Below are 21,054 nucleotides of genomic sequence, written 5' to 3' on the forward strand. Positions count from 1 at the left end.
AGCAGAGTGTGCTTCAAAAAAAGATGGCGCCGACTTCTCAAAGCTGTAAGAGACATTCTGTAGCTTTTTGGGTATCCCAGTAATAAAACAGGCAAATACAAGTTTCAAAATGTAGCAAAAACAAACGGTGAAAATAAGAAAAGGTAGCGATGGCTTTTTTTTGGGGGGTGGGTTGCTGTCCAGCGCAAGATTTTCTGAGATGTATTGGTGGATTGGCAATGGGGACGACGGAGCCAATCTTGGTCCCCGGGGGGTGAGTTGGGTAGCAGAAACAAGCATATTGATACAACTCCGTCGCTGCAAGCAACGTCGGAGTTCTCCATCATCAGGAGCCATAGATTCAAGATCATAAGAGTAGAGTGACGCAAGAAGTCACTTCGCAAAAATCAGCTGATCAAAGCAAAAGGAGCAGAGGAAGCTTTACCTGTGGACAGACGGGTCGTTCTTATATCCTCGGCCCTCAGTTGAAGCAAAACCCAAAGCGAGAAAATCCCGAGGGATCAAAAAGCGACAGAAAGACACGAACTGAATCAGCCTCCCTGCGGTGAATGAGACAATCTGACGAGGGAACCAAGAATACGCCAACGCCCGCTGTGAATTCCACAAATCATAACTTCGTGAACTTATTTTTTTTCGGTTGATTCTTTTTGGTATGCGACGGCTTCAAGGACATTCAATCTTTACTCGTAAGCTTGAGCCGTGTGAAATGGGATCATATGAGACGGAAAACCTAGTAAAGACGCACATGCACAGTCTCAGACGGTCCTTGGAGAGCGAACGTGGTTCACGTCAATGACGTCGTCGAGATGGTTGCACATGGCGACGAACAGGTCGAAAAACAGCTTGGTGCCACCCGCCTCCATCTCAGCCTGCATGGTGCCGCTGCGCTTAAACGTCTTGCGGCAGCGGATGATGAGGGCGAGGTAGTGCGCGCGAAGGCGGCTGTCCGAGTCGGGCGTGTGGGCGTAGGCGTACTGGGCGGAGCGCAGGATGGTGGCAACGTCGATGCCGGCCTGCAGCCCCTGCTTGCGGAGGGCCAGACGCTTCAGCTCCTCGAGGCCGTAGCGCTCAGCGGCACAGTAGACTACAGTGTCGCGCAGCACATCGGCCCCCACGCTGTCGAGGTAGACGGCGGCGTCGGTCGCCGCGGCGGCGCACCTACCATCGAGGTTGGGGGATGCCGCAGGTGTTCGCAGCCCGGTGCTCGGGGCTCGGTCCTCGAGCTCCCACGAGTTGCGGTGGCGGTTGTGCACCAGCCGCGGGTAGTAGTCGCCCTTGTAGAGGTACTCGAGCACGGCGGAAAACACCTCGGGCTCTTCTTCGGGGAGGGAAATCCTCCGGCTCTGCGCATCGGGAAAGGCGGAGCGGCAGGCGGCGTCAAAAAACGGCGACTGGCGCAGCACATCCTCGTGCGCCGCAAAGAGCCGGCCCTCGCGGCCCACCGTCAGCGTGACGATGGGTGACGGCGCGGGCGGCTGCTGCTGCTGTTGTTGCGGTTGCGGATACAGTAGAGCGTCGTTTTCGGTGAGCGACCTTTGCAGTTTCGAAAGCTTCGTTGGGTCCCGGACGGAGCCCGACTTTTTGACCCGCGCAGACCTGTCCATGCGCATGGCGTCGTTGTTGCGAAACGAGCGCTTGAACATGGCTGCGGCTTTTTGATCTTGGGGGTCGGTTGTCGGGTGGGAGAAAGAATGGACTCGGTCGGGGATGGTCAAGAAAGGAGAGCGAGCGAGAAGAGTTCACGCACGCTGCACGCTTCCTTGCTGTTTGTCTAGAGAGCGACGAAAAGAGCGAGAGAGGGGTTGGGGCGGTAAAGAGTGAATGACGCACAAAGGGGATTGACTGGGGGGTCCGGGCGAGAAGAACACCTTCTTAGTGAAAAGATGGCAGACTCCGCGAGATTATTTGCGACCCGTACGTTGGTTTGTGAGTGAAGAAGAAGAAGAGGGAAACATCTAGACGCGGGCGGCCATCGTGCACCTTTATTATGCCACACAGGCCACCAACAAAGGCAGCCACACCTCAGCCACGCCAATTACGATGACAGTTGGGCAGAGCGGGGTCGATGTGCCTGGCTCAGCGGATTTTAGTGGCTGGGCCGGGCCGCCAGGGCCGTTGTTAGGGGGGTTAGTCGGAGGTTTAGGCCACAACAGCGCTGAAAGTGGCGTCGCCTGGGGTAAACTCCACTGTATTAGGTGCCGAATTGGGTTGCAGGTTCTCGGTTGCCTTGCATTCCAGGGACCGAGGCGGGATGGCTTCACTTAAGAAAGGGAAAAATCACTAAAAGAAGTACTGTATTAGGACAATTCTTTTACATAAAATCTAATAAAAAATACGCTTCTTGCTTCTTTTGCAGTGCAGACACTATCAAATCAGTGCTTTCCTGTCTGCCCAACGATCCTTCAGCCAACACGTGATGCACCGTCTAGCCTCAGTGGTATATGCAAACGCCAACAGTCCTTGAATCTTCTCTTCCAATTAATAGCCCGACGACTCTTGACACGCCCAGCTTACCAGGCATGCCTATTTTCCTGTTTTATGCTAACAGTCCTTGAAGTTGATGCTCCAATTAACGACCCGACAACACCCAGCACGCCCAGCTTACCAGACATGTCCCTTGGCCTGCTTGATGCCCTTGACGTTAATGTTACGCCACATCAGCACCGCAACAAGCCCAAGTGCCCAGACACCGGTGGCAGTAGCCAGCATACGCAGAAAGGCATCGCTGTACGCGTGCTGAATTGCCATTCGAGTAGGCGACCCGATTGGGTACGACAGCTGCGTGTTAAGGTCGGCATAAATCATGACGAGATTGGGCAGATCTTCTTCGGGTAGATACTCGAGCAACTTGTTGGGCAGCGTGTTTGTCCAAATAGCAGACGCCACCGTGAAACCAATGGCGCCGCCAATATTGCTAAACATGCCCAGCACCGCAAGACAGACGGCGACGTATTGATGAGCACCCGCTGCCAGCATGGCAATCTCGTCACACACAATAATCGTGCCCGCGGCAATACCGATGAAGATGAGGCACATGACAATGTACCCAATGTTGCCGTCTGCGCCGCGGAAATGGATCATCAGCCCGAGACCAAAGGCACTCAGCGGCACGCCGACAAACAGCGTCGCAGGCTTGAACTGGCCCGTCTTGTGGATAATGGCACCCGCGACCACGCCAAAGATGACAGACACGACCGAGTATGTCTGCACCACGTACGTCGAATTGTCGATGCTCAGCCCCTTGACCACCTGCAGGTACGACGAGAAATAGGCGTTCCAGGTCGAGTAGCTGAGGAACAAGACCAAGGACAAGATGCACGCGCCAGACACGGTGCGGTCAAGGAGCAGCGAGTACGGGATGAGTGTCACCGAAGCAAAGAAGCGTTCCCAGACAACGAAGGCGACAATGAGCAAGAAGCCAATAATCAGCATGCTCAGGACAAGCGGCGAGGTCCAGCCCCGTGCCTGCATCGTGTAGAGGTTAAAAGGCAGCAGAAACAAGGCGACGCCGGCCGAGAGAAGAACCAAACCAACCGCGTCGAATTCACGGCAATAGTGCAGGAATGACTGCAGCGGCGATCGGCCACTTTCGGATTTGGCGACGAGGCCCAGGCGCTTGGCCTTGAGGAAGTTGGAGACCAGGATGCCGTACAGCGGCAGCGTGATGCACGGTACCATAATGGTAAACATGCCAAACGCCCACCTCCAGCCCGGCCCCTTGACGAATCCCGACGCAATAGGTCCGGCCAGGAAGCCTGTAAACAGGTTGGGCGTGCTGACAATGGCCTGCATGAAGCCTCGGTTCTGCAGCGTCGACGTGTCCGCCACAAACACCGACAGGCTGTACTGGATGCCGTTGTTGCCGACCGTCTGGAAGACTTGCGCCGCGGCGTAGGCCTCGACATTGTTGCATGCCGCCATCATGATTAAGCCGACCGTCCCCAGTACGATACAGAAGAGGTAGCCCTGTGGACGGCCAAACACGTCGAGAATCTTGGCAAGCGTGAGGTTGGTCACGCCGCCAATGACACTACTCAAGATGCCGACTGTTGGCGTAAGTGAATGCTGCGCAAAGGCCGACGTGACGTAGGGTGTAAGAGCGGCGGTGGTATTCCCCAGCATGCCCTCGACGCAGTATGTTAGCCAGATGAGGACGTAGGCAATGATCAAAATGTTCTTGCTCCACGCGACGGTCGTGGCTTCGATATTCTTGACACCTGCTTGCGTACTGCTGCCGGCCGCGACGCTCGCCGCATCATCAGCACTCTCGGCGGTTGCGTCGACGCGCATCTTGGCGTCGTCTGCGTGGATGGACATGGTCGTCAATGGTTACGCAAAGCTAGTGGAATACAAGAAAAAAAAAATTGATAAAGGGCAAACAGGAAAAGGGAAGCGCCCGAGAGACAACTCAGCCGGGGGTGGCGTCGTTTATGAACCCCAAGGTCCCCGAAAATGAGAAGGTTCTCTTTCAACACACGGGCCTAACCGCTTACCAGGGGGGCGTGCAGATGCACCAACGGGTGGAGCGAATGTATGGCCCAATCTCGGAAACTTGCTCAATTTTCTGCAAGCCTCGTTTTTAGGAGCTGTTGTCATCGAAACTTGCTCACTTTTTGTGTGCCGCGCTAGCCTTGTCCCCATCAGCTCGTCTGGGCCCTGCAGGTCGTACAATAGATAACGGCCCCGTGGTCTATTGTACGACCTGTGTTTCTCAGCCCCGGGGACCCTTGCGGGCGTTTCACGCGGACTGGAGACTGTGTGCTTTTCCAACACTACTGTAGGTTCGAGAGGATATAAATTCTCAATCTAGCGCCTGAGGCTGTTACAGGCTGCGCTATGTGACTTACACGAGAGCCCATGACACGGCTTCCTCGTCGTTCTATGTACGCTATGAAAATGCTAATGCTCCATTACCAAGGCGAAACATCTACGACCTTGGCATATTGGCTGAATTCTTCGTCTTGCTTGAAAAAGTCAAGTTCCTCCGGGAACGTGCCCAGGACAAGTTCTACAGCGCCGTCCTTTTTCATGGGCGAAATGATCAAGAAACGGAATCGGCCGTGGGCGCGCACCAGCTGCGGCCGCATAGTCTCGGGCGACCCATTGTTCCCAAACAGCTTATTGCCGAAATTAATCTCGCTCATCTGGAACAGGATAAGGTTCGATATCATGGCGTGCATATGATTGAGACCCATGTTGGCCGTCGAGAAACGGGTGTGATCGGGCAGCGACTGCAAGATGGTAAAGGCATCGTGCACCAAGGATGGTGTGATGCGGGCTGCCGTGTCGCGTAGCACCTGCGAGATACGGCCGAGGCTTGTTTTTGGCGCACACAATTCCTCTGCCGACAGTACGGAGCGACTCATGATGAGCATGCTGCCCATATAAGTCTCGGGCAGCAGCGAAGAAAAGTGCGCGCGACCATCTGTCGGCGATTCCAAGATGGACACGTCTTGCTCGTCGGACGTGTCATTTCCAGTAGCCTTTGCCACATGACGCCGGGCGCGAATGGCTGATCGCCAGAAAAAGGCCTGGACAATGTCGCTGACTGAAGCAGAGGACCCTTTGGTTGCGGGATCGGCCAGCACTTGCTTCTTGAGCTTCCGGATATTTTCTGCCGAGATTTCTACGACAGTCGTATTCATGCACCGCTCGGCGCGGGGGAGCGGCCAGATGGAATGCAGTTTGTACTTGGGCGGCGGAGGCAGATCACCCGCTGTCGGGATATACTTGCTGGGGGGCGCATCCTCGGCCGGCTGAAAGGGGAGGAAGCCCCAAGTGCCAGGGTCGACTTCATCAGCAGACTTGGTCCAGCCTTCTTGGTGGTGAATGATCTCTGGCAGGCTGTGATTGAAGCTGTCGGCATCGAGCCACGAGCACGTAGCGGTCGCGTCGCCTTGCAGGTAGCGGCAGTTTTCCGCCCACGCCTTGAGAGCAATCATGACACCCATGCCATCCAAGCAGCAGTGATTCATGTCCACAGCCAGAATACAGCCGCCCTTGACAAAGTTTGCCTGCGCAATGACAATGTCGGTGGGTAAGTTAGGAAAGGTGTCCTGCTGGAGTATGATTTCGTCGCGGAACAAGGACGGAACAAAGTCTTTTTCGCGCAGCTCGGCAAATGTGGGCAACGTGTCGGAACAATCTTTGTAGATGAGCCGGTTGTGCACCGAAGACGCCATGTGAAGAGGCGGAATCGTCACGCACAGGTCTCCCCTCGTGTAGCCAATCTCGTGCTCAGAGCAGGGCACCATCTTGCCGCCCAGCGCGGGAATCAAGTCCATGCTGCGATCTAAGCCCTTGGACAGGTTGTCAAACACTTGCTGGAAGTCGACACCGTCGGCCAGAGGAAAGTAGAAGACGAGGCCCATGTAGTGATTTGGGTTGACGTAGTCCATGGCGTTGAGCTTGAACGACTGTCGCGCTTGGTGCTTTGCCATAAGGCGCTGCAGCTCGCTCATCTGGCCGTTTCCAGCTTGCTCTTTGATTTCCTTGGACAGCTCGAGCAGGACCGACGAGAAGCCGCCCAACGTAGGATTCGCATAAAGCTGTCGCGCGCTCAGACGATCAGCCAGGCCAGTGACGATGCGAAGCGTCTTGATCGCAGCAAAGACGGCCAACGAGTCAAACCCGAGCTCAAACAGGTTTGCGTCGAGAGGCACTTCTCGCACTTCGGCCAGGTATGATGCAAATAGCTCGCGAACATCATGCTGAATCGACTCTACAGAGCTCAAATCCACGTCAAACACGGGAATATCGCTGTTGCGGGAGCTATAGAAGCGCTCAATATAGTCCTCGTACACTTTCAGCGTCGCAGGCCGCTTGACGGTGCCCTTGTCCGCTCTGACGAATGGTTTGTCCGCCTCGGCAAAGGCGATAAAGTCACGCAGCAGCTGGTTCTTGTGGCGCATCTGCGCGTTGGCCTCTTGCACCGTGTCCCAGATGCTGTCGAGGATCTCCTCCGTCTTGCCGTTGGGGTCCTTGAGCTCGATGAGCAGCGCGGCCTGCGGCTTGCCGGTGCCGATGACCAGACAGCCGTTGATGGCCGGGTGCGTGGCAATGAAGGCCTCGGTCTGCAGCGGCGAGATCTTGTAGCCGTTGGACAGCACCACCAGGTCGTCGTTGCGGCCCTTGAACGCCCAGAGATACGACTTCGTAGGGTGCTGCATGTACAGGTCCTTGAAGTTGATGGACTGCTGCTCGGGGAATGTATGGTAGATGCCCTGGAACAGCGACGCATGCTGCTCGTCACGGTGGATCCAGTGCTCGTAGGTGTCCTCGTCGAGCTGCTTGAACTCGAAGCCGGAGTACGGGTGGAAGGCGAACCAGAACCAGTCCTCGCGCGGCGGCACCAGGTTGCCGATGAAGAGCCCCTCGGTGGTGCCCGTCAGGTTGAGCACGCGAATCACCTTGTTGGCCTTGCCGGCGCTGACGGGACTCACGGGCCCGCCGGACGCGCAGATGAACTTGGACGGCGCCAGCTTGGCGAGCACGTCGGGCGTCTCGCCGACCTCGTCCGTCAGCGAGGGCACCATGCTCCAGATGTCTATGCGGGCCTGCTCGGCGAGGGCCTCGACGAGGGTGATGTTGGGCAGGATGTTTACGGGGCCCATGATGCAGTGCAGATTGAAGAGCGCGGGGAGCAGAATGTTCATGATGATGCCGGCGCCGTGGCTCATGGGGAAGGACGAGTAGATGCGGTCGTGCGCGCACCAGTCAGTTGTCCACGGAAGAAGGTCATGATCGCCGTCGACGCGCGGCAGCAGACGGATGGCGTCCATGGTACCAATGAGCCCGTTGGACCAGGGGATCGGCTTAGGGATGCCGGTGCTGCCAGAAGTGTGCAGGAAGCAGAAGGGGTCTGCGGAGGCCTCGGCAAAGGTCTTGCTGTATGGGTAGGCGGGGGTATTGGCGGAGTCGAGGAGCGTGTCGAGAGAGGGTAGATCAAGAATGGTCATGGGACGCTCTTTGAGAACGTCCTGTACGAGGGGAACCAGCGGCGCGTCGCCAGCTTTGGCCCATATGTGGCAGTTGAGAGTTTCGAGGACCGCGAGGGCACCTTGCGTGCTGTTCTTTGGTGAAAGAAAGAGGGCCTAAAGGTGTCAGCTTGTAGATTGTATAGTGGGTGAGCATTTGACTTACAGCGTAGCCTACTTTAACACAAGCATACGTCAAAAGAATATGGCGAAGATCATCTACTCATGTCAGTATGCGGTTGACAATGTGACCAAAGCTGGAACGTACGGGGTCCAATATATCCGATCGGCTGGATGGCAGCTGGCTTCCCAACCTTTTCTTGCAGCCACCATGCCGTCTTGTCGACCGCGTTGGCAAACTGTCTCGCCGATACATCCCGGAACTCGAGCACATTCTTGACCATGGACGACAGCGAGAACAAGCTCTGCTCTGGATGCGAAGCGGCCAGCTCGTCGATAATCTGCGGTAGCAGTCGTCTTCCATAATCAGGACTGCGGCCATCCTTTGCGGCCGAGAGCTCATTCTCCGACGTGTAGCTGCCCGCCGGCGTCGTGCAGCCACTGATGCCCAGTCCAAGGACACGCGGCGACGCGCCCGGCGTAACTTGGCCCTCCCTTGACGATAGCAGGCTCGTCGTTGGCGACGACGACCCCGCTGACGAGGGGCTAAACTTCTTGGCCGCGGGCATAAACGCCGCCCACGTCTCGCTGATGCTGGGCGGCGAGTCGGCGCCGCGGGGCTTCTCCTTGAAGTGGCTCGGGCGGCCATTCTCGTGCACGAGCTCGAGGCGGTCGTCCTTTTGAAACTCGCCCATGGGCGCGCTGATCCACTCCCCGTCGGCGAGCTGCGCGACGCTGCAGTGCCAGGGTGTAGTGAAGCCCGTCTGGGTGTTGAGCAGGCTGATGGAGACTTTGTGCTCGCCGAGGGACTCGTGGATGGAGAGGCGGAGATGGGTTGGGAATGCTTTCTTGACCGCACCGGCAAAGGCCTGTTCTGATTAGCATGGATATAAAAGGGACTGTGTGCAATGAACACTCACGTAGCCGCGTCGGAGCATCTGCTTGGCCAAGTACTTTACATCGCGCTTGTACGCGCGGTTCGTCCGGTCTTTGTCGGGCGGGAAGATGTGCTTGAGGTCCGACTCCAGAAAGCGGCAGTAGCCGAGGTAGGTGAGCTTGGTATCCGGGTTGTCGACGATTTCCTGGTCAATGTCGAGGTCGTCACGGCCGTGCTCGTTGAGCAGGATACGGCGCATGTTGGTGCAGTTGGCGACGTAGGTGATTTCGCGCAGTTTCTCGGGCAGCTCGCAGTCGACGAGGTCGCGGATGCGCGCAAAGGAAATGTGGCTGAAGCCCTTGGCTTGGGCCATTCTGCGCAACGCCTCGCCATACTGCCACGTCTCGCTATCAGAGATGGATAGCAGGTCTTGTGGTGCCTTCCGTTAGCAAACCCCTTCGAGCTATGCGTGTAGGTGGGATGTCGACAACGCACCGTTGTAGGTCATGCCGTCGGAGATGATGGTCACTCGGGCGCCTGGAGAATACACCTCGCGGATACGCCTGCACATGTTATTCAGTCGGGCCAGCGCCAGCTCCTCGGCCTTGTCGGGGAGAGACCCAAGGACCTTGTACTGCTTGTTGGCCGACTTGAAGGGGAACGAGGGCAGACATGTCTGGACCTCTTGCTGCGCCGCGACGAACGCGTCAATGACTGCTAGAAAGGACGGTGTGCCGGCGACGATGCGCTGCGCCGAGTCGTCAAACTTGTTCAGGGAAAATTCCGTGATGATGTCGAGAATGGACTGCGATACGCTCTTTTGCGCTGCCATGGTCAGAGACGCCGCGTAACGCAGACGATGAGAAGCTGTAGCACGCTATATCTAAAGAAGAGGGGGAGGAACTAGAGGAGTAAATCGAAAGGTACTCCAGCTAGCTCAGAGGCTTGGATCTCCTGGTATGAAAAGCAAAATTTGGGGCGCGGGGGAGACGTCGAGGGCTGGCTCGAATTTTAAAGTCTTGGGCATGGCTGGGGCGCTAATCAAAGCCTTCGTTGCTGCCAACTAACGCAGGCACATGGAAATAATGGACTAGAATGAAAAGATGCGAGAGAAGAATAACACAATTTCAGGCAAGGGAAAAAAAACCTGCGCGCGGCAAGCCGACAGACAAAATCTGGGACGAGCCTGGCATCATTTGTGTCGGCAACTATACAAATGGGGTCGCAAGAAGAGTAGTCTCGTCTGGGCTTCTGGAATTCACCACTATTTTCTTACACGTCCCTATTTTTCCTGCTGGACAAGCCTCGCGGCGGAGCACATGGCAGACAAGGGGGGAGGGGGTGTGTGCAGAGCGAGAAGCAAGGGATAATTCCATTTCATTGTTGGTGGCCGGCGGGCCGACTGAGCACGTTTGAGCCAGAAAGCGACACGCCCTCGGCGCGGCCCTAGTTTCTTTCCTGGCCTTTTTGGCTGAAGTCTTGTTCTGTTCGGCATTGATGTTCGGCCGCGGACCTGCATCACGGGCACCAGACCAAACATGGAAAGTGTCAAAAACAGACGCAAGGCCCGAAGAAGAGTATGACAGGCTAACGATTGAGAGCCTGTTTCGCAAGAGTGGTCGAGCCTGGCAGAGAGGATCACGACGTCGTGACCGTGACCATCCTGTCTCTGTTGCCCAAAGTAACACGACCACGTCGACGATTCGCCACTGTGTGAGGCGGCAGCGAAGTGCTCTCTCGGAGGAATTATCAGAAGAATCCCGGCGTCGCATTCTGGACCGTTTCTTCGACCGGGCAGCTGAAGAGCCGTGGAGAATGAGGCTGCAGGAAGTGGTGGGGTGCAGGTCCGCTGCCCGTTGGGCTTGGGCTCCTCGGCGGACGTTCTCATTGGGTAATAACATGGGAAGATTGCCTATTCCCATATTACAGGTATATTATATGTTTGGTGATTTTCGCTGCTAGCGGGCTGTGGCCGCCAGGAGCTTGTCCGGTAGGTTCGGAATAACGTGTGCGGTCCTGGTAAGCACGTATTACCCGCCCCGTGTAAGCCACGCCAAGATCATCTAACGGGTTCAAGACACTTTTCTGGCCTGTCGCGCGCACTCCATACCGCTCTTCGATGGTTCAATAATAGCCAAAGCCGGGGTCTTCGGGTGGACTTCTGTCTCTGTCTTTGTGCGGCTGAGTGTTTTGCGGGCTGGCTATTATTATCCATTTTAAGTTCTGATGGCGTTGGCGGCAGGAGTTCCCAGCAAGTTCACTTTACCCCAGAGAGCACATATCGGGCCACGAAAGAGCAGATGTTTCTTATCGCCATTTTCTTCTCAATCACTCTCAAACTGTACTCCGGTGAGTCAAAGGAGCAAGACAAGAAGACGTTTCCAGTTCTTATACTTTGCTGGGATATTTTGGGACCGCGATTATGAATCTGCTCGGCCGGTTGCTTTTCGTGGGTTTGAATCTGTCTCAAACCTGCTCACGCTAGGCGGAACCAGGTATGGCTAGCGCAAGCCTCGTCAGATCCCTGGCCGGGACCCAATTCGCCCCCGGTCCAGCCCAACTTGAGATGAAGCCATAACGTGGACGAAACTTGCTCTGAGGCCCTTTGAGAGGGGCGCAGGTACCGAGGTGAGGCGGCGCCGTCGGCGAGAGGCTGAAAGCGTCCGTCTGTGCAGAACAGTGCGACACACCAATGACCGATGACCACATCTGTGAGGCACAGCTGGCGGTTTGTCTTGGTCATACGCTTGGCCAACAAGAGTGCAGGAATTAGTCATGGTAGCTGAGACTGTAGAGTACAACCCGGATGGGCAGGCTCCAGGGCGAGGCACAGGCTGCTTTTGACTATTTGAATCGAGCAGGGTGTGCAATTTTCGCAAATATCATAAGCGCTAGCCCTGCGCCCTGCGCAACCGAAATAAAATGACTACCAGGATCAGACTCGTCTATCAAATAGGCTACTGCTGTCGCGCATGGTTGCAGTGCAGGTCTGTATCGCCCACGGCAGCAGCCTACCGGTGTTCACTTAATCTATCGTGAGAAAGGAACTTGATTAAATACTGCTTTATTTTTACTACAGCCCTACCATTATTAGCCATCTCGATAGTAGACTATACCTGTTAGTTGAATCGAGGCGCTCGTGCGAAAACGTGCTGGCGACTTCCGTATCAGGATCATGCCGAAGCCGGTGTGCTGATGATATTTCTGGACTGTCGTAACCGCAACGTAGCCTCACCGAACCAGCACCATTGCGAAATAACGAACAAAAATATCCCGAGACAGAGATTCGTTTGTAGGAGAATCCGCCAAAGTCTACAGGAAGAATTAATAGAGCGCCGCTGCCACATTCGCCGCTTTGTTGAGAACCGCCAGCCACCTGCACCGACGCGCCTCACGTATGTCCAATGCCAGATCATCATGAGCCGGAGCAGATGAAGCGCCCGTCGGTATCGTCGCGAGACTCTAGCTCATCCGACGCGTCAAATGGCGACGATGCAGCTAGTATGCACCTCGCTGCTTTGCGCGGCCAAGAGCTGTCAGACGCAGCCTTGCTGCGGTCAAAGCAGGGCCGCCAAGCCGTCATCCACGGCATCCGTCACCACCTCTCCTTCGCACAGCTGCCCGCCGTCGTTGCCCTCTGTCAGCAACCTGAATACACAGCCTTGGCGCGCGCACGCCATGCGCGCCTCATCATGAGCAACATTGTGCCTGAAATGGGCGACGACGCCGTCCTGCCATACTGCATCTGGCACCCCGAGACCGCCACAGAGGAGACGTACCGCAATGTCGCGAAGATGTACCCGCATCTCAAATATAGTGTGGCGAGGGCTTGCGCCGTGGCTGGCTACACCAAGCTGTATCGGGAGCTTGACGTGCTTCCCGAGGTGGCGGTCGCCGAGGAGGCGCAGGCATCGGAGCGAGGCGGCGAGATTTTCAAGCTCATAATGGCGCAGCCCGTGCGGTACGCCGTCATGAATGACTATGAGAATAAGATTCAGCAGACGCCCCGGCCTGGTGCCTTTCTAAACGGTGACACGGCGGTGGCCTCTGTCCTCCGCCTTCGGTCCGAAGACCCCGGCAGTGTGCTCGACGCCTGGCCGTCGTACTGGGACATTGAGGAGGATGGATACATTGGTGAGGAAGACGTCGGACACTTGGGCGAAGAATACTTTGGTACTGTGACGGCGTGTGAGATTGAGCTACTTGAAAAGCCCCTACCAGCTGATCTGCCCACTGTGAACAAAGACGTGCTGATCCTCATGGCTGCCTACGAGGGACACATGGATCGCTATGCGCGCCTGGCGCGACCAGATTTTATCCGTGGCGAAGCGGCCTGTATTGCACGGGGCATCTATCACAACACTTGCTTTGCGAAATGGTGGGGGACTCGAAATCTGTTTCCGGCGGCGGTCAACGCCCGACGCACCATGGTCAACGACCTGTCTTATCTGACGCCCGGCATTGCCGAAGAGGATCTGCCGTACCTTATCTGGCATCCTCTCCGTCCACACTTTAATACCCTCTTTGAGATTGTGCGGCGCGAGCCGAGAATGTGGGTGACTGTTGCCCACGCCTGCATCGCATGCAACTACACGCGGCTCTTTGACCTGCTTCTCCCACGCATCACGCCGACCCGCGAGCTCCTGTGGGAGGCGGAGCAGGCGTATAACCCGCACTTCAAGGAGCTGCTCGCGCCGCTCAAGGAGCAGGGCAAGCTTGTGGGCGGCCGTGGCGAGGCCGCGTCGGAGGAGGACAAGGAGCCGACCGAGTCGCTCGTGAGCGGCCGGCTGTTGCTGGACAGTCTGTGGGAGAAATACCATCCCAAGCTGTGGGCTGGGCTCCGGGCCAATGCGGCGTCGCTGGAGCTGTATCTGATGGTGCCGGAGAAGATTCGTCAAGAGGCGGCCGCGTCCGAGGTGGGCAACTATGCGCTCTACCAGTTTGATGATGGCATTGACCGGGAGTGGGATGAGAGCATATTTGAGAAGCTTACTGTCAAGGACTAGCAGCTGTGCCAGAGAATCAACTTCAGAAAGAACTAGGTAGTGGGCAGATGATATGCCACGATCATAATGCGAATTTGGCTATTTGCTGGTACATACGACCATAGGCAGTAGAGAATACCGCGTCCCGTCAAGCTCTCTATCATGGTCATTGGGTGCGGAAAAAGTGCAGCCTTGATGGCGATTTTAACGGCGACTACCTCCATTTCTGGAGGTCGAACAACCGGAGCCCCGCCTAGCCACGTCACAGGATCAACCTTGGTGGACGGGCACTTGTCTGCCGCCCGATGATTTTCAAAAATCAACATATCGGTCTGCATAGCCATCTACGAACATGAATCGCTGCGCAATAACGCTTTTGTCCTGGCCGTGAGCGAGTTAGATTCTGGTGTACGACAATTCCAAGTCGAACTCTACAACAAAGGAACAGTGCATCTTTTCTCCGCCGTCGTGATGCCTTTGCAATCGATTGAACCACTTAAGCACGGAGTTGTGCGGCGTCATGAATACGATACACTACCAACAAGGCGCTCTGCACGATATCTGGTTCTGCAGCCGGCTAACGAGAGCGGTGATCAACTGGTCTGCACATTGCATACGGCCGAGATAGATGATTTCCCGTCGTACGAGACCATCTCTTATGTCTGGGGGACAACAATTAAGCCTGAGACTATTTTCTGCAACGGCCACATAATTCCTATCACGATCAATCTCTTCCAAGCCCTAATGCAAGTCCGGCATAGAGATAAGGCCCGGGCGCTTTGGGTGGACTCGGTTTGCATTAACCAGGAAGACCCCAAGGAGCAAGGCGCCCAAGTGCACATTATGGGTACTATTTATGCAGGATCGAGGTCTACCCTCATTTGCCTCGGAGACTCTAATCCACTTCATGCTCATCATGCGGCGAAGCTGGTCACAGAGGTCAGCCATATGATTGAGCGAACCCTCGAAGAAAGGAATCATGACTGGGAACCAAACAGCTTTCCATTTCCTGCAGAGGGAGAATTGTTGGGCTCCAATAGACAGTGGCAATCACTTGGCGTCCTACTTGGTCAACCTTGGTTCAGGCGAGGCTGGGTAGTCCAAGAAGCAGCGCTGAGCCAAAACGCCGTTTTACTATGGGCAAAGATCGATATTAGCTGGACCAAGCTATTGCGAACCTACGTCTGGGGCCGATGGAGAGCTTTGATTATCTCTAACGAACTACGCTTATCCTATTTACACTTGCAAGGCTTTTGTTCTCTACGGCCCCTCGAAGTAGGTCTTTACGGGCCGGCTGTTAAGCCTATGCAATTTCTAGAAATTTTGGATTGCGCTAGATGGCTACGTCTTACCGATCCCAAGGATCGGATTTACGCCTTCTTGAGTCTGAAACCGGCGGAGTTGTCGTTTTCTACGCTGAGTCCTGATTATGAGAAGCCATGTCTACTTCTTTATCGAGATTTTGCCATCGAATACCTGAAAACAAGGAAAGACCTGGACATATTGCACTTTGTTCACCACGATAACAACTCACTCGACAGCGATTTAGCGTCTTGGGTACCGCGTTGGGATATACGTCTCTACTCGGATTATAACGGTGGCCTGAACAACTACGATTCATCATCTAAACGGTTCAGCGCTGAGAATTCATCTTCAGAGCCAGTACTATTGCCTGATCAGATGTCTCTAAAAGTGCATGTTATGATCCTTGGCACTGTTACTTTTACAGGACCCCGTTTCGACAAAGACTGCACAACTGTCGTTGAAGTCGCCTCACTCTGGGACGCCGTCTCAGAAAAATTGGAGATATCTGTTTACTCTTCGCCTTCTCTGCGAACCTTTGTGACAGTGTTTCGATGCGGCGTATATCGAGGACGACTCGAAGAGTGGCAGAGGCTGGAGGCGGCCTACATGCGCTTTCTGCAGGGTAAGCCGCTACAAGGAGAAGCACAACATGAACATACCGAGGCTTTCCATAAAATGAGAATGCAAGATGTGCACAATAAAAGCATCATCTTTTTGGATCGAGGATACTATGGCTTGGCGCCTGGTATCGTTAGACCAGGGGATGTTTGCTGCATTATTTTTGGAACAAGGTCTCTCTTCCTCCTTCGCAGGACAAATCAAGATACGCGTTTCAAGATTGTGGGTTCGGTAGTAGTCCTCAGCAAATACCTTGACCACAATGGACGACCAAAAGTTCTAGGACACTGCGATAGCGAATGGAAAGACTGGGGCCTGAAAGAGGAGCAAGTATTATTGTGCTAGTAGCTGCGTCAGGGCTCGACTGAGCTTATTTATAGTAGGTTATACCATCACTATCGGTGTACGAATATTACATACAAGCAATAACTAAGTAGCGTCAAAATCTAGACGCGGAAGGATCTCATCTGATGCTTAACTGAACAAATATCCCGTGGAGAATGTTTCCTTGGACCCCGTGGCATACACTACATGTAACAGAACTGTTTCAGTGCTGTCACATACGACCACAGGCAGTAGAATATACCGCGTCCCGTTTGCTCCGCAGCTGTCAAGCTACTGACCGGCAGATTAGTAGTTGGGTCGGTGACGACCAGCGAACACCGGCTGTTGTATGTTATTTTTTATTTTTTTTTGCTGATTTTTGCTATTGCTTGTATGGCTGCCTGATGATTGTGTTTGCTTTCCCTTCTGTATCGTCTTGTATTTGTTGAATGTTTTGCTGCAATAAACGATAACTCCTTCAAGTTCCCTGTGCCATGGCGTGCAAGCATGATCATGAGTGCAACACGCCGGGACTATGTCGCAGCGCACGAGCACCTGCCAAGTGGGAGTGTATATAGTAGCAGGTGTAAGAGGACGGCAGGTTCTGAGGGGAAAATGAGAAAAGAAAAGGAAAACATTTGCCACTGGCACCCTTCAGTCAGAGGCGTCGCAATGGGCGTGGATCTTTTTGCCCACGATACAGCGGAGCCGTCAAACAAGTATTTCGCGAATAAACTCTGCTTAGAATCTTGTCTACAATATGTGATGAGAGACAAGACAGCCAACCAGACGATGCAATAATAATGCGCTGATCGCACGGTTTCCAAGGTAAGGAGGCACAGTAATGATCATGACGCAGAACGAGAATAATAAATTAGCTACTACAACAGCAATACACAAAAGGAATTGTTGAATGACTAAACAAAGAATATCTACAGCGCATAAACCCTTACATTGTCCGTCATCAAAGGAGTCTTGACCGTCCGCACGCCATTCTTGCCACTCTTGTAAGTGCTGTCCTTGACAGTCAGCCTCGCCTTGGTCATATCCCCAACAAACACAGAAATCGAATCGCCCTTGGCCTCGACCCGCATACGGTACGGCTGTCTCGCCTTGATATCCGCCGCGACCGCCCTCTTAAGCTCCTTCCAGTTGTTGTTCGCGACACCAAGCAGGACGGAGCCGTTTTCGATGCCGGCATAGTAACCCTGGTACGCATCGTCGCCGGCGCCGGCGGTGCCCACGCGGAAGATCAACCCGCCGTTGCCGCTGGGCACGTTGAACGTCACATCAGCTTCGTAGGCAAAATCAGAAAACGTGCCCTTGTTGATGAGAGCCTTGGCGCCAGGGGCAAAGGCCACGAGCTGGCCGGAGCCAGCGGCGACTTTGCCGTCCACAACGGTCCAGCTATCGCTGTTGTCACTGTCAAACTCGTCGTGGAAGAGCAGCGGCGAGAGGCGGATATTGTCAAACGCAGACGCGGCGAGGTTGACCTGCACGCCGTCCATGCCCGTGTAGTACGCGCTGTCCTTGGCGGTGATCTTGGGCGTGGCCAGGTCATCGACGAACACGGCCAGGTCGCTGCCAATGGCCTGCACACGGACGTGGTGCGCGACATCGGGCTTGATGTCGGCCTTGACGCGGCCGAGTTCCTTGTAGTCGAGACCGCCCTGGCCGTCGCCGCTGCGGCCGAGGACGACGTACCCGCTGGCGCTGATGCCCGCGTAGTACCCCTCGTAGCCGTGCTCGCGCTGGATGTTCTTGACGCGGAAGAGCAAGCCCGAGTCGTGCGTGCTGCCATTGAGGGTAGGCGTGATGTCGGCGTCATATAGAAAGTCGGCATAGTTGCTGCGGATAAAAGCGCGTCCGCCGTCGGCGCCAAAGCCGACCATGGCATTGGTCTCGGCGACAAAGGTGCCCGAGTCAATGAACCACCTGTCCATCTTGCCGCTGGAAAAGTCATCGGAGAAGGCAACGTCGGTAGGCAAGGGAGTGGCCGTTGGCAGCTGCGTTGAGGTGGACGTGCTGGTCGGCGTCGACGAGCTGCTGGTTGTGCTGGTTGTGCTGGTCGGAGGGGGGACGTAGGCGTCGCCGGGGGAGACGCAGCCAAAGGAAACTTCAGGCGTCTTTTGGTTCTTTGCACCCCGGCTGTAACCCCATACTGTGGCGACCATGTATGTCCTGTTGGCTGCCATTTGATATGAAAGGGCGTTGCCGGGGCCGTGGAATCCTGTGCCCATTCGCCAGCTGTATAGCTCCTGAGCCTTGCTAGTTTGGAGCAACTCCAGGTCCGGGTCAGCCAGAGTTGTGCTATCGAAAGCTGCAAATTTAGGATTAGCAAATTGCGCCTCTGAGATGGGGAATCAAAACATACCCATCACATCTTGGCGGGACTTTCCAAACGAGTCAAAGCAGCTCTCCGGAATCATGTCAAAGATGAACGCAGAGCACATGCTGTCCTGGTCTGCCGTGCCCCAGCTGTCGGTAAGGCTCGCCTTGAGATCCTTGGCGCAATCAGCGGACAAGAAAGAGCATTGGCTATCGCCACCGTCGACGGCCGTTTTGACCGCGGGCGTGGTCGAGATGAAGACGTGGCGACAGAGCGACCACGACTTGTCCATGGCCTTAGGATGGCCGCCAGACATGAGGCTGTCCGGCGCACCAAATGTGAGCGAAGTTAGCACCGTCGTGCCATCCTCGACGATGTTTTCCGACAGCGGCATCTCCTTGCCAACATTGAGGTAGACGCCGTAGCCATCTTTTTTGGTGCCCGGGAACGGCTGCGTCCAGTCGTAGCCCGTAATGGCGGCCGACTTTGACGAGACGGGCGCTGCAAAGCTCTTGCTCACATCGCCATACGGCACCGCGATGATGTTGCTTGCGTTTGGGAAAAAGTCGAAGTAGTCCACGTAGATGGGACTGCTTCCAGTAACTGACATTGTTGCGGTCCTGCTGTACTGAAGACTATTTCTGAGGAGAATGGGGAAGAGAGACAGGGAAAGCCGGGTAAAAGACAGTGTCCATCACAGTCGTAGTAGCAGCTCGACGTCCACGAGGTTCTTTACTGCCCGAGGACCTATACAAATGCTCGACTCGGCATTGCATTGCATATTTCGCGGAATTATTCATGTACGCCCCTGCAAAATCCTTCCCTGCAGCCCTGTGGACACCAGACTAGGTGCAGGAACTAGTTTGGGGATTTCCTCATCAGGCAATCGCCTGGATCCTTGTGCTTATGGCGGCTGACAAGCCTTGTGAGGCTGGATTAGCTGCAAGGGTTCATTGTGGAAAAAAAGGGCAGGTGAAACTTTTGCACGGTCGCACTATTAATCTCGCTCCTAGTGACAATCATGCAAATGACTACTCGGGGACTTTTTTGTGCACCACCCAGTCGTCTTTCGATCCCGTCAACTTCGGCAACTAAATGCTCTGCTCGTTTATGCCGGGCCCGCTAACTTAGCAGCAGCGGGTGGTGCCTAGTCTGGAACAGACCGCGCTCTTGGACGACTTTTTCCCTGCGGTACAGAGGAGCAATCTGCTTTTATGGTTCCAATGCTTCCCAATACCCGTGTGGGCGGCACGTCTGAGCTGGCACAAGGGCAGAGAGAGTCGATACAGACTACTGACAAGTGAACGCGGCGTTGGCCTCCAGAGAGCCAAGTGCGTTACATTACAAGTTCGAATTTTAGCTCGTTCATAACACATGCAGAGTCACAGTTACCTCCCAGGTTTCATCACAGCACAAAACAAAACGTTGGTATTTCTCCAATCAAGCAGAAAATAAGATGAGATAAGAAATAGATACAAGCAAAAATATCTAGGGAAGCCCATCCTTCCAGCAGCAGGGAATTCACGGCTCGGGCGTCTCATGCTAGACACTTGCTGAACCGAACCTGTATCCTTTCCCACATGGACAGAGTCTGGAAATGTGTAACAGCGACATCTGTAAACTTGAGGGTTGCATCTTTAGGGCCCCAATTGACGTCGCCGTACTTGTTCGCGTATTTCCTAAAGTCGGAACGTTTGTTCTTGTCGTAGTCCGGGTTCTTCCTCATCTTCTTCACTGTCTCGTCAACGTTGACCTTGTCGTAGGTTTTGCCGTCAAACTCATTTTTCGGAGCCGGGTCAAACATGATGACTTCCGAGTCTTTCAAGCCAAAGCCGGGATTCGGTATTTCCTTTCCTTTAGCGTCCGTCTTTGTGGCATCCGTGGCTCTCGTCAGGTCGGCTTTGAGCCAGCTGCCAAAGTCGGACTTTCGAATAGAGACAATCATCTCGGGAATCTTCTTCATGCGTTCAATTCGCTCCGTGACGCCTGTCTTCTTCAAAAAATCCTCATCCTTAGACATGTCCTCCACCATGGAGGCGACCATCTCATGCAGGACAAAATAGTAGCTCTTGCCTTCTTTGACAGCCTTGGACTCTAGTCCACGATTAAAACCCTTGCCGTTGATGTCCTTGTTGAAGCCCGCTGCGTCGAGTTCTTTGGCGACAGTCATGGTATCCCGACCCTCGCCGGGCGGCTGTACGGTGCACGGTTTGCTGTCCATGTTCAGCATGAATTCCTGAAACGTGAGTCTGCCTGAAGGGTCTGCAGCCGGATATCTAAGAATTTTGCCAATCTTCTTATGCTCCTGGAAGTTGGGGAAGAGGTATGTCTGATCCTTTCCCTTCCAATCCCATGCGAGGTCGTACGCCTCCCAGAGATGTACTCGCTCAAGACCACCAGGCAGGCCGCCTGCTAGAACCTCGAGGCAGAACAGGGACAAGAGTGCGAGCCACAACCTAGCTCGTGGAAACATGTTGGCGTCGGCCAGGTATTGCTGGTACAATGCCTGATTGCCCAAGA

General features: G+C 54.8%; 6 protein-coding genes across 6 annotated transcripts; 1 reads left to right on the plus strand and 5 right to left on the minus strand.

Annotated features, from left to right (window-relative positions):
* Positions 1-623: 623 nt before the first annotated feature.
* On the minus strand, positions 624-1,643 carry LMH87_001238 (uncharacterized protein; the record flags this gene model as incomplete). Its single annotated transcript, XM_056199286.1, has 3 exons — positions 624-678; positions 746-754; positions 829-1,643. The coding sequence occupies 3 exons, from the start codon at positions 1,641-1,643 to the stop codon at positions 624-626; spliced, it is 879 nt and encodes a 292-aa protein (XP_056056148.1).
* A 958-nt stretch (positions 1,644-2,601) lies between these two features.
* Positions 2,602-4,317, minus strand: LMH87_001239 (uncharacterized protein; the record flags this gene model as incomplete). The annotated part of the gene is made up of 1 exon (XM_056199287.1): positions 2,602-4,317. One exon carries the CDS (start codon positions 4,315-4,317, stop codon positions 2,602-2,604), a length of 1,716 nt encoding a protein of 571 aa, XP_056056149.1.
* Positions 4,318-4,910: 593 nt separating this feature from the next.
* LMH87_001240 (uncharacterized protein) lies at positions 4,911-9,805 on the minus strand (the record flags this gene model as incomplete). Its single annotated transcript, XM_056199288.1, has 5 exons — positions 4,911-8,093; positions 8,143-8,195; positions 8,245-8,965; positions 9,017-9,402; positions 9,469-9,805. The coding sequence occupies 5 exons, from the start codon at positions 9,803-9,805 to the stop codon at positions 4,911-4,913; spliced, it is 4,680 nt and encodes a 1,559-aa protein (XP_056056150.1).
* Positions 9,806-12,404: 2,599 nt separating this feature from the next.
* Positions 12,405-13,979, plus strand: LMH87_001241 (uncharacterized protein; the record flags this gene model as incomplete). Its single annotated transcript, XM_056199289.1, has 1 exon — positions 12,405-13,979. One exon carries the CDS (start codon positions 12,405-12,407, stop codon positions 13,977-13,979), a length of 1,575 nt encoding a protein of 524 aa, XP_056056151.1.
* Positions 13,980-17,137: 3,158 nt separating this feature from the next.
* On the minus strand, positions 17,138-19,144 carry LMH87_001242 (uncharacterized protein; the record flags this gene model as incomplete). The annotated part of the gene is made up of 2 exons (XM_056199290.1): positions 17,138-18,525; positions 18,580-19,144. The coding sequence occupies 2 exons, from the start codon at positions 19,142-19,144 to the stop codon at positions 17,138-17,140; spliced, it is 1,953 nt and encodes a 650-aa protein (XP_056056152.1).
* Positions 19,145-20,071: 927 nt separating this feature from the next.
* LMH87_001243 (uncharacterized protein) lies at positions 20,072-21,007 on the minus strand (the record flags this gene model as incomplete). Its single annotated transcript, XM_056199291.1, has 1 exon — positions 20,072-21,007. The coding sequence occupies one exon, from the start codon at positions 21,005-21,007 to the stop codon at positions 20,072-20,074; it is 936 nt and encodes a 311-aa protein (XP_056056153.1).
* Positions 21,008-21,054: the final 47 nt, after the last annotated feature.

The sequence above is a fragment of the Akanthomyces muscarius genome, chromosome 6, assembly GCF_028009165.1.
Source record: "Akanthomyces muscarius strain Ve6 chromosome 6, whole genome shotgun sequence".
Taxonomy (NCBI): domain Eukaryota; kingdom Fungi; phylum Ascomycota; class Sordariomycetes; order Hypocreales; family Cordycipitaceae; genus Akanthomyces; species Akanthomyces muscarius.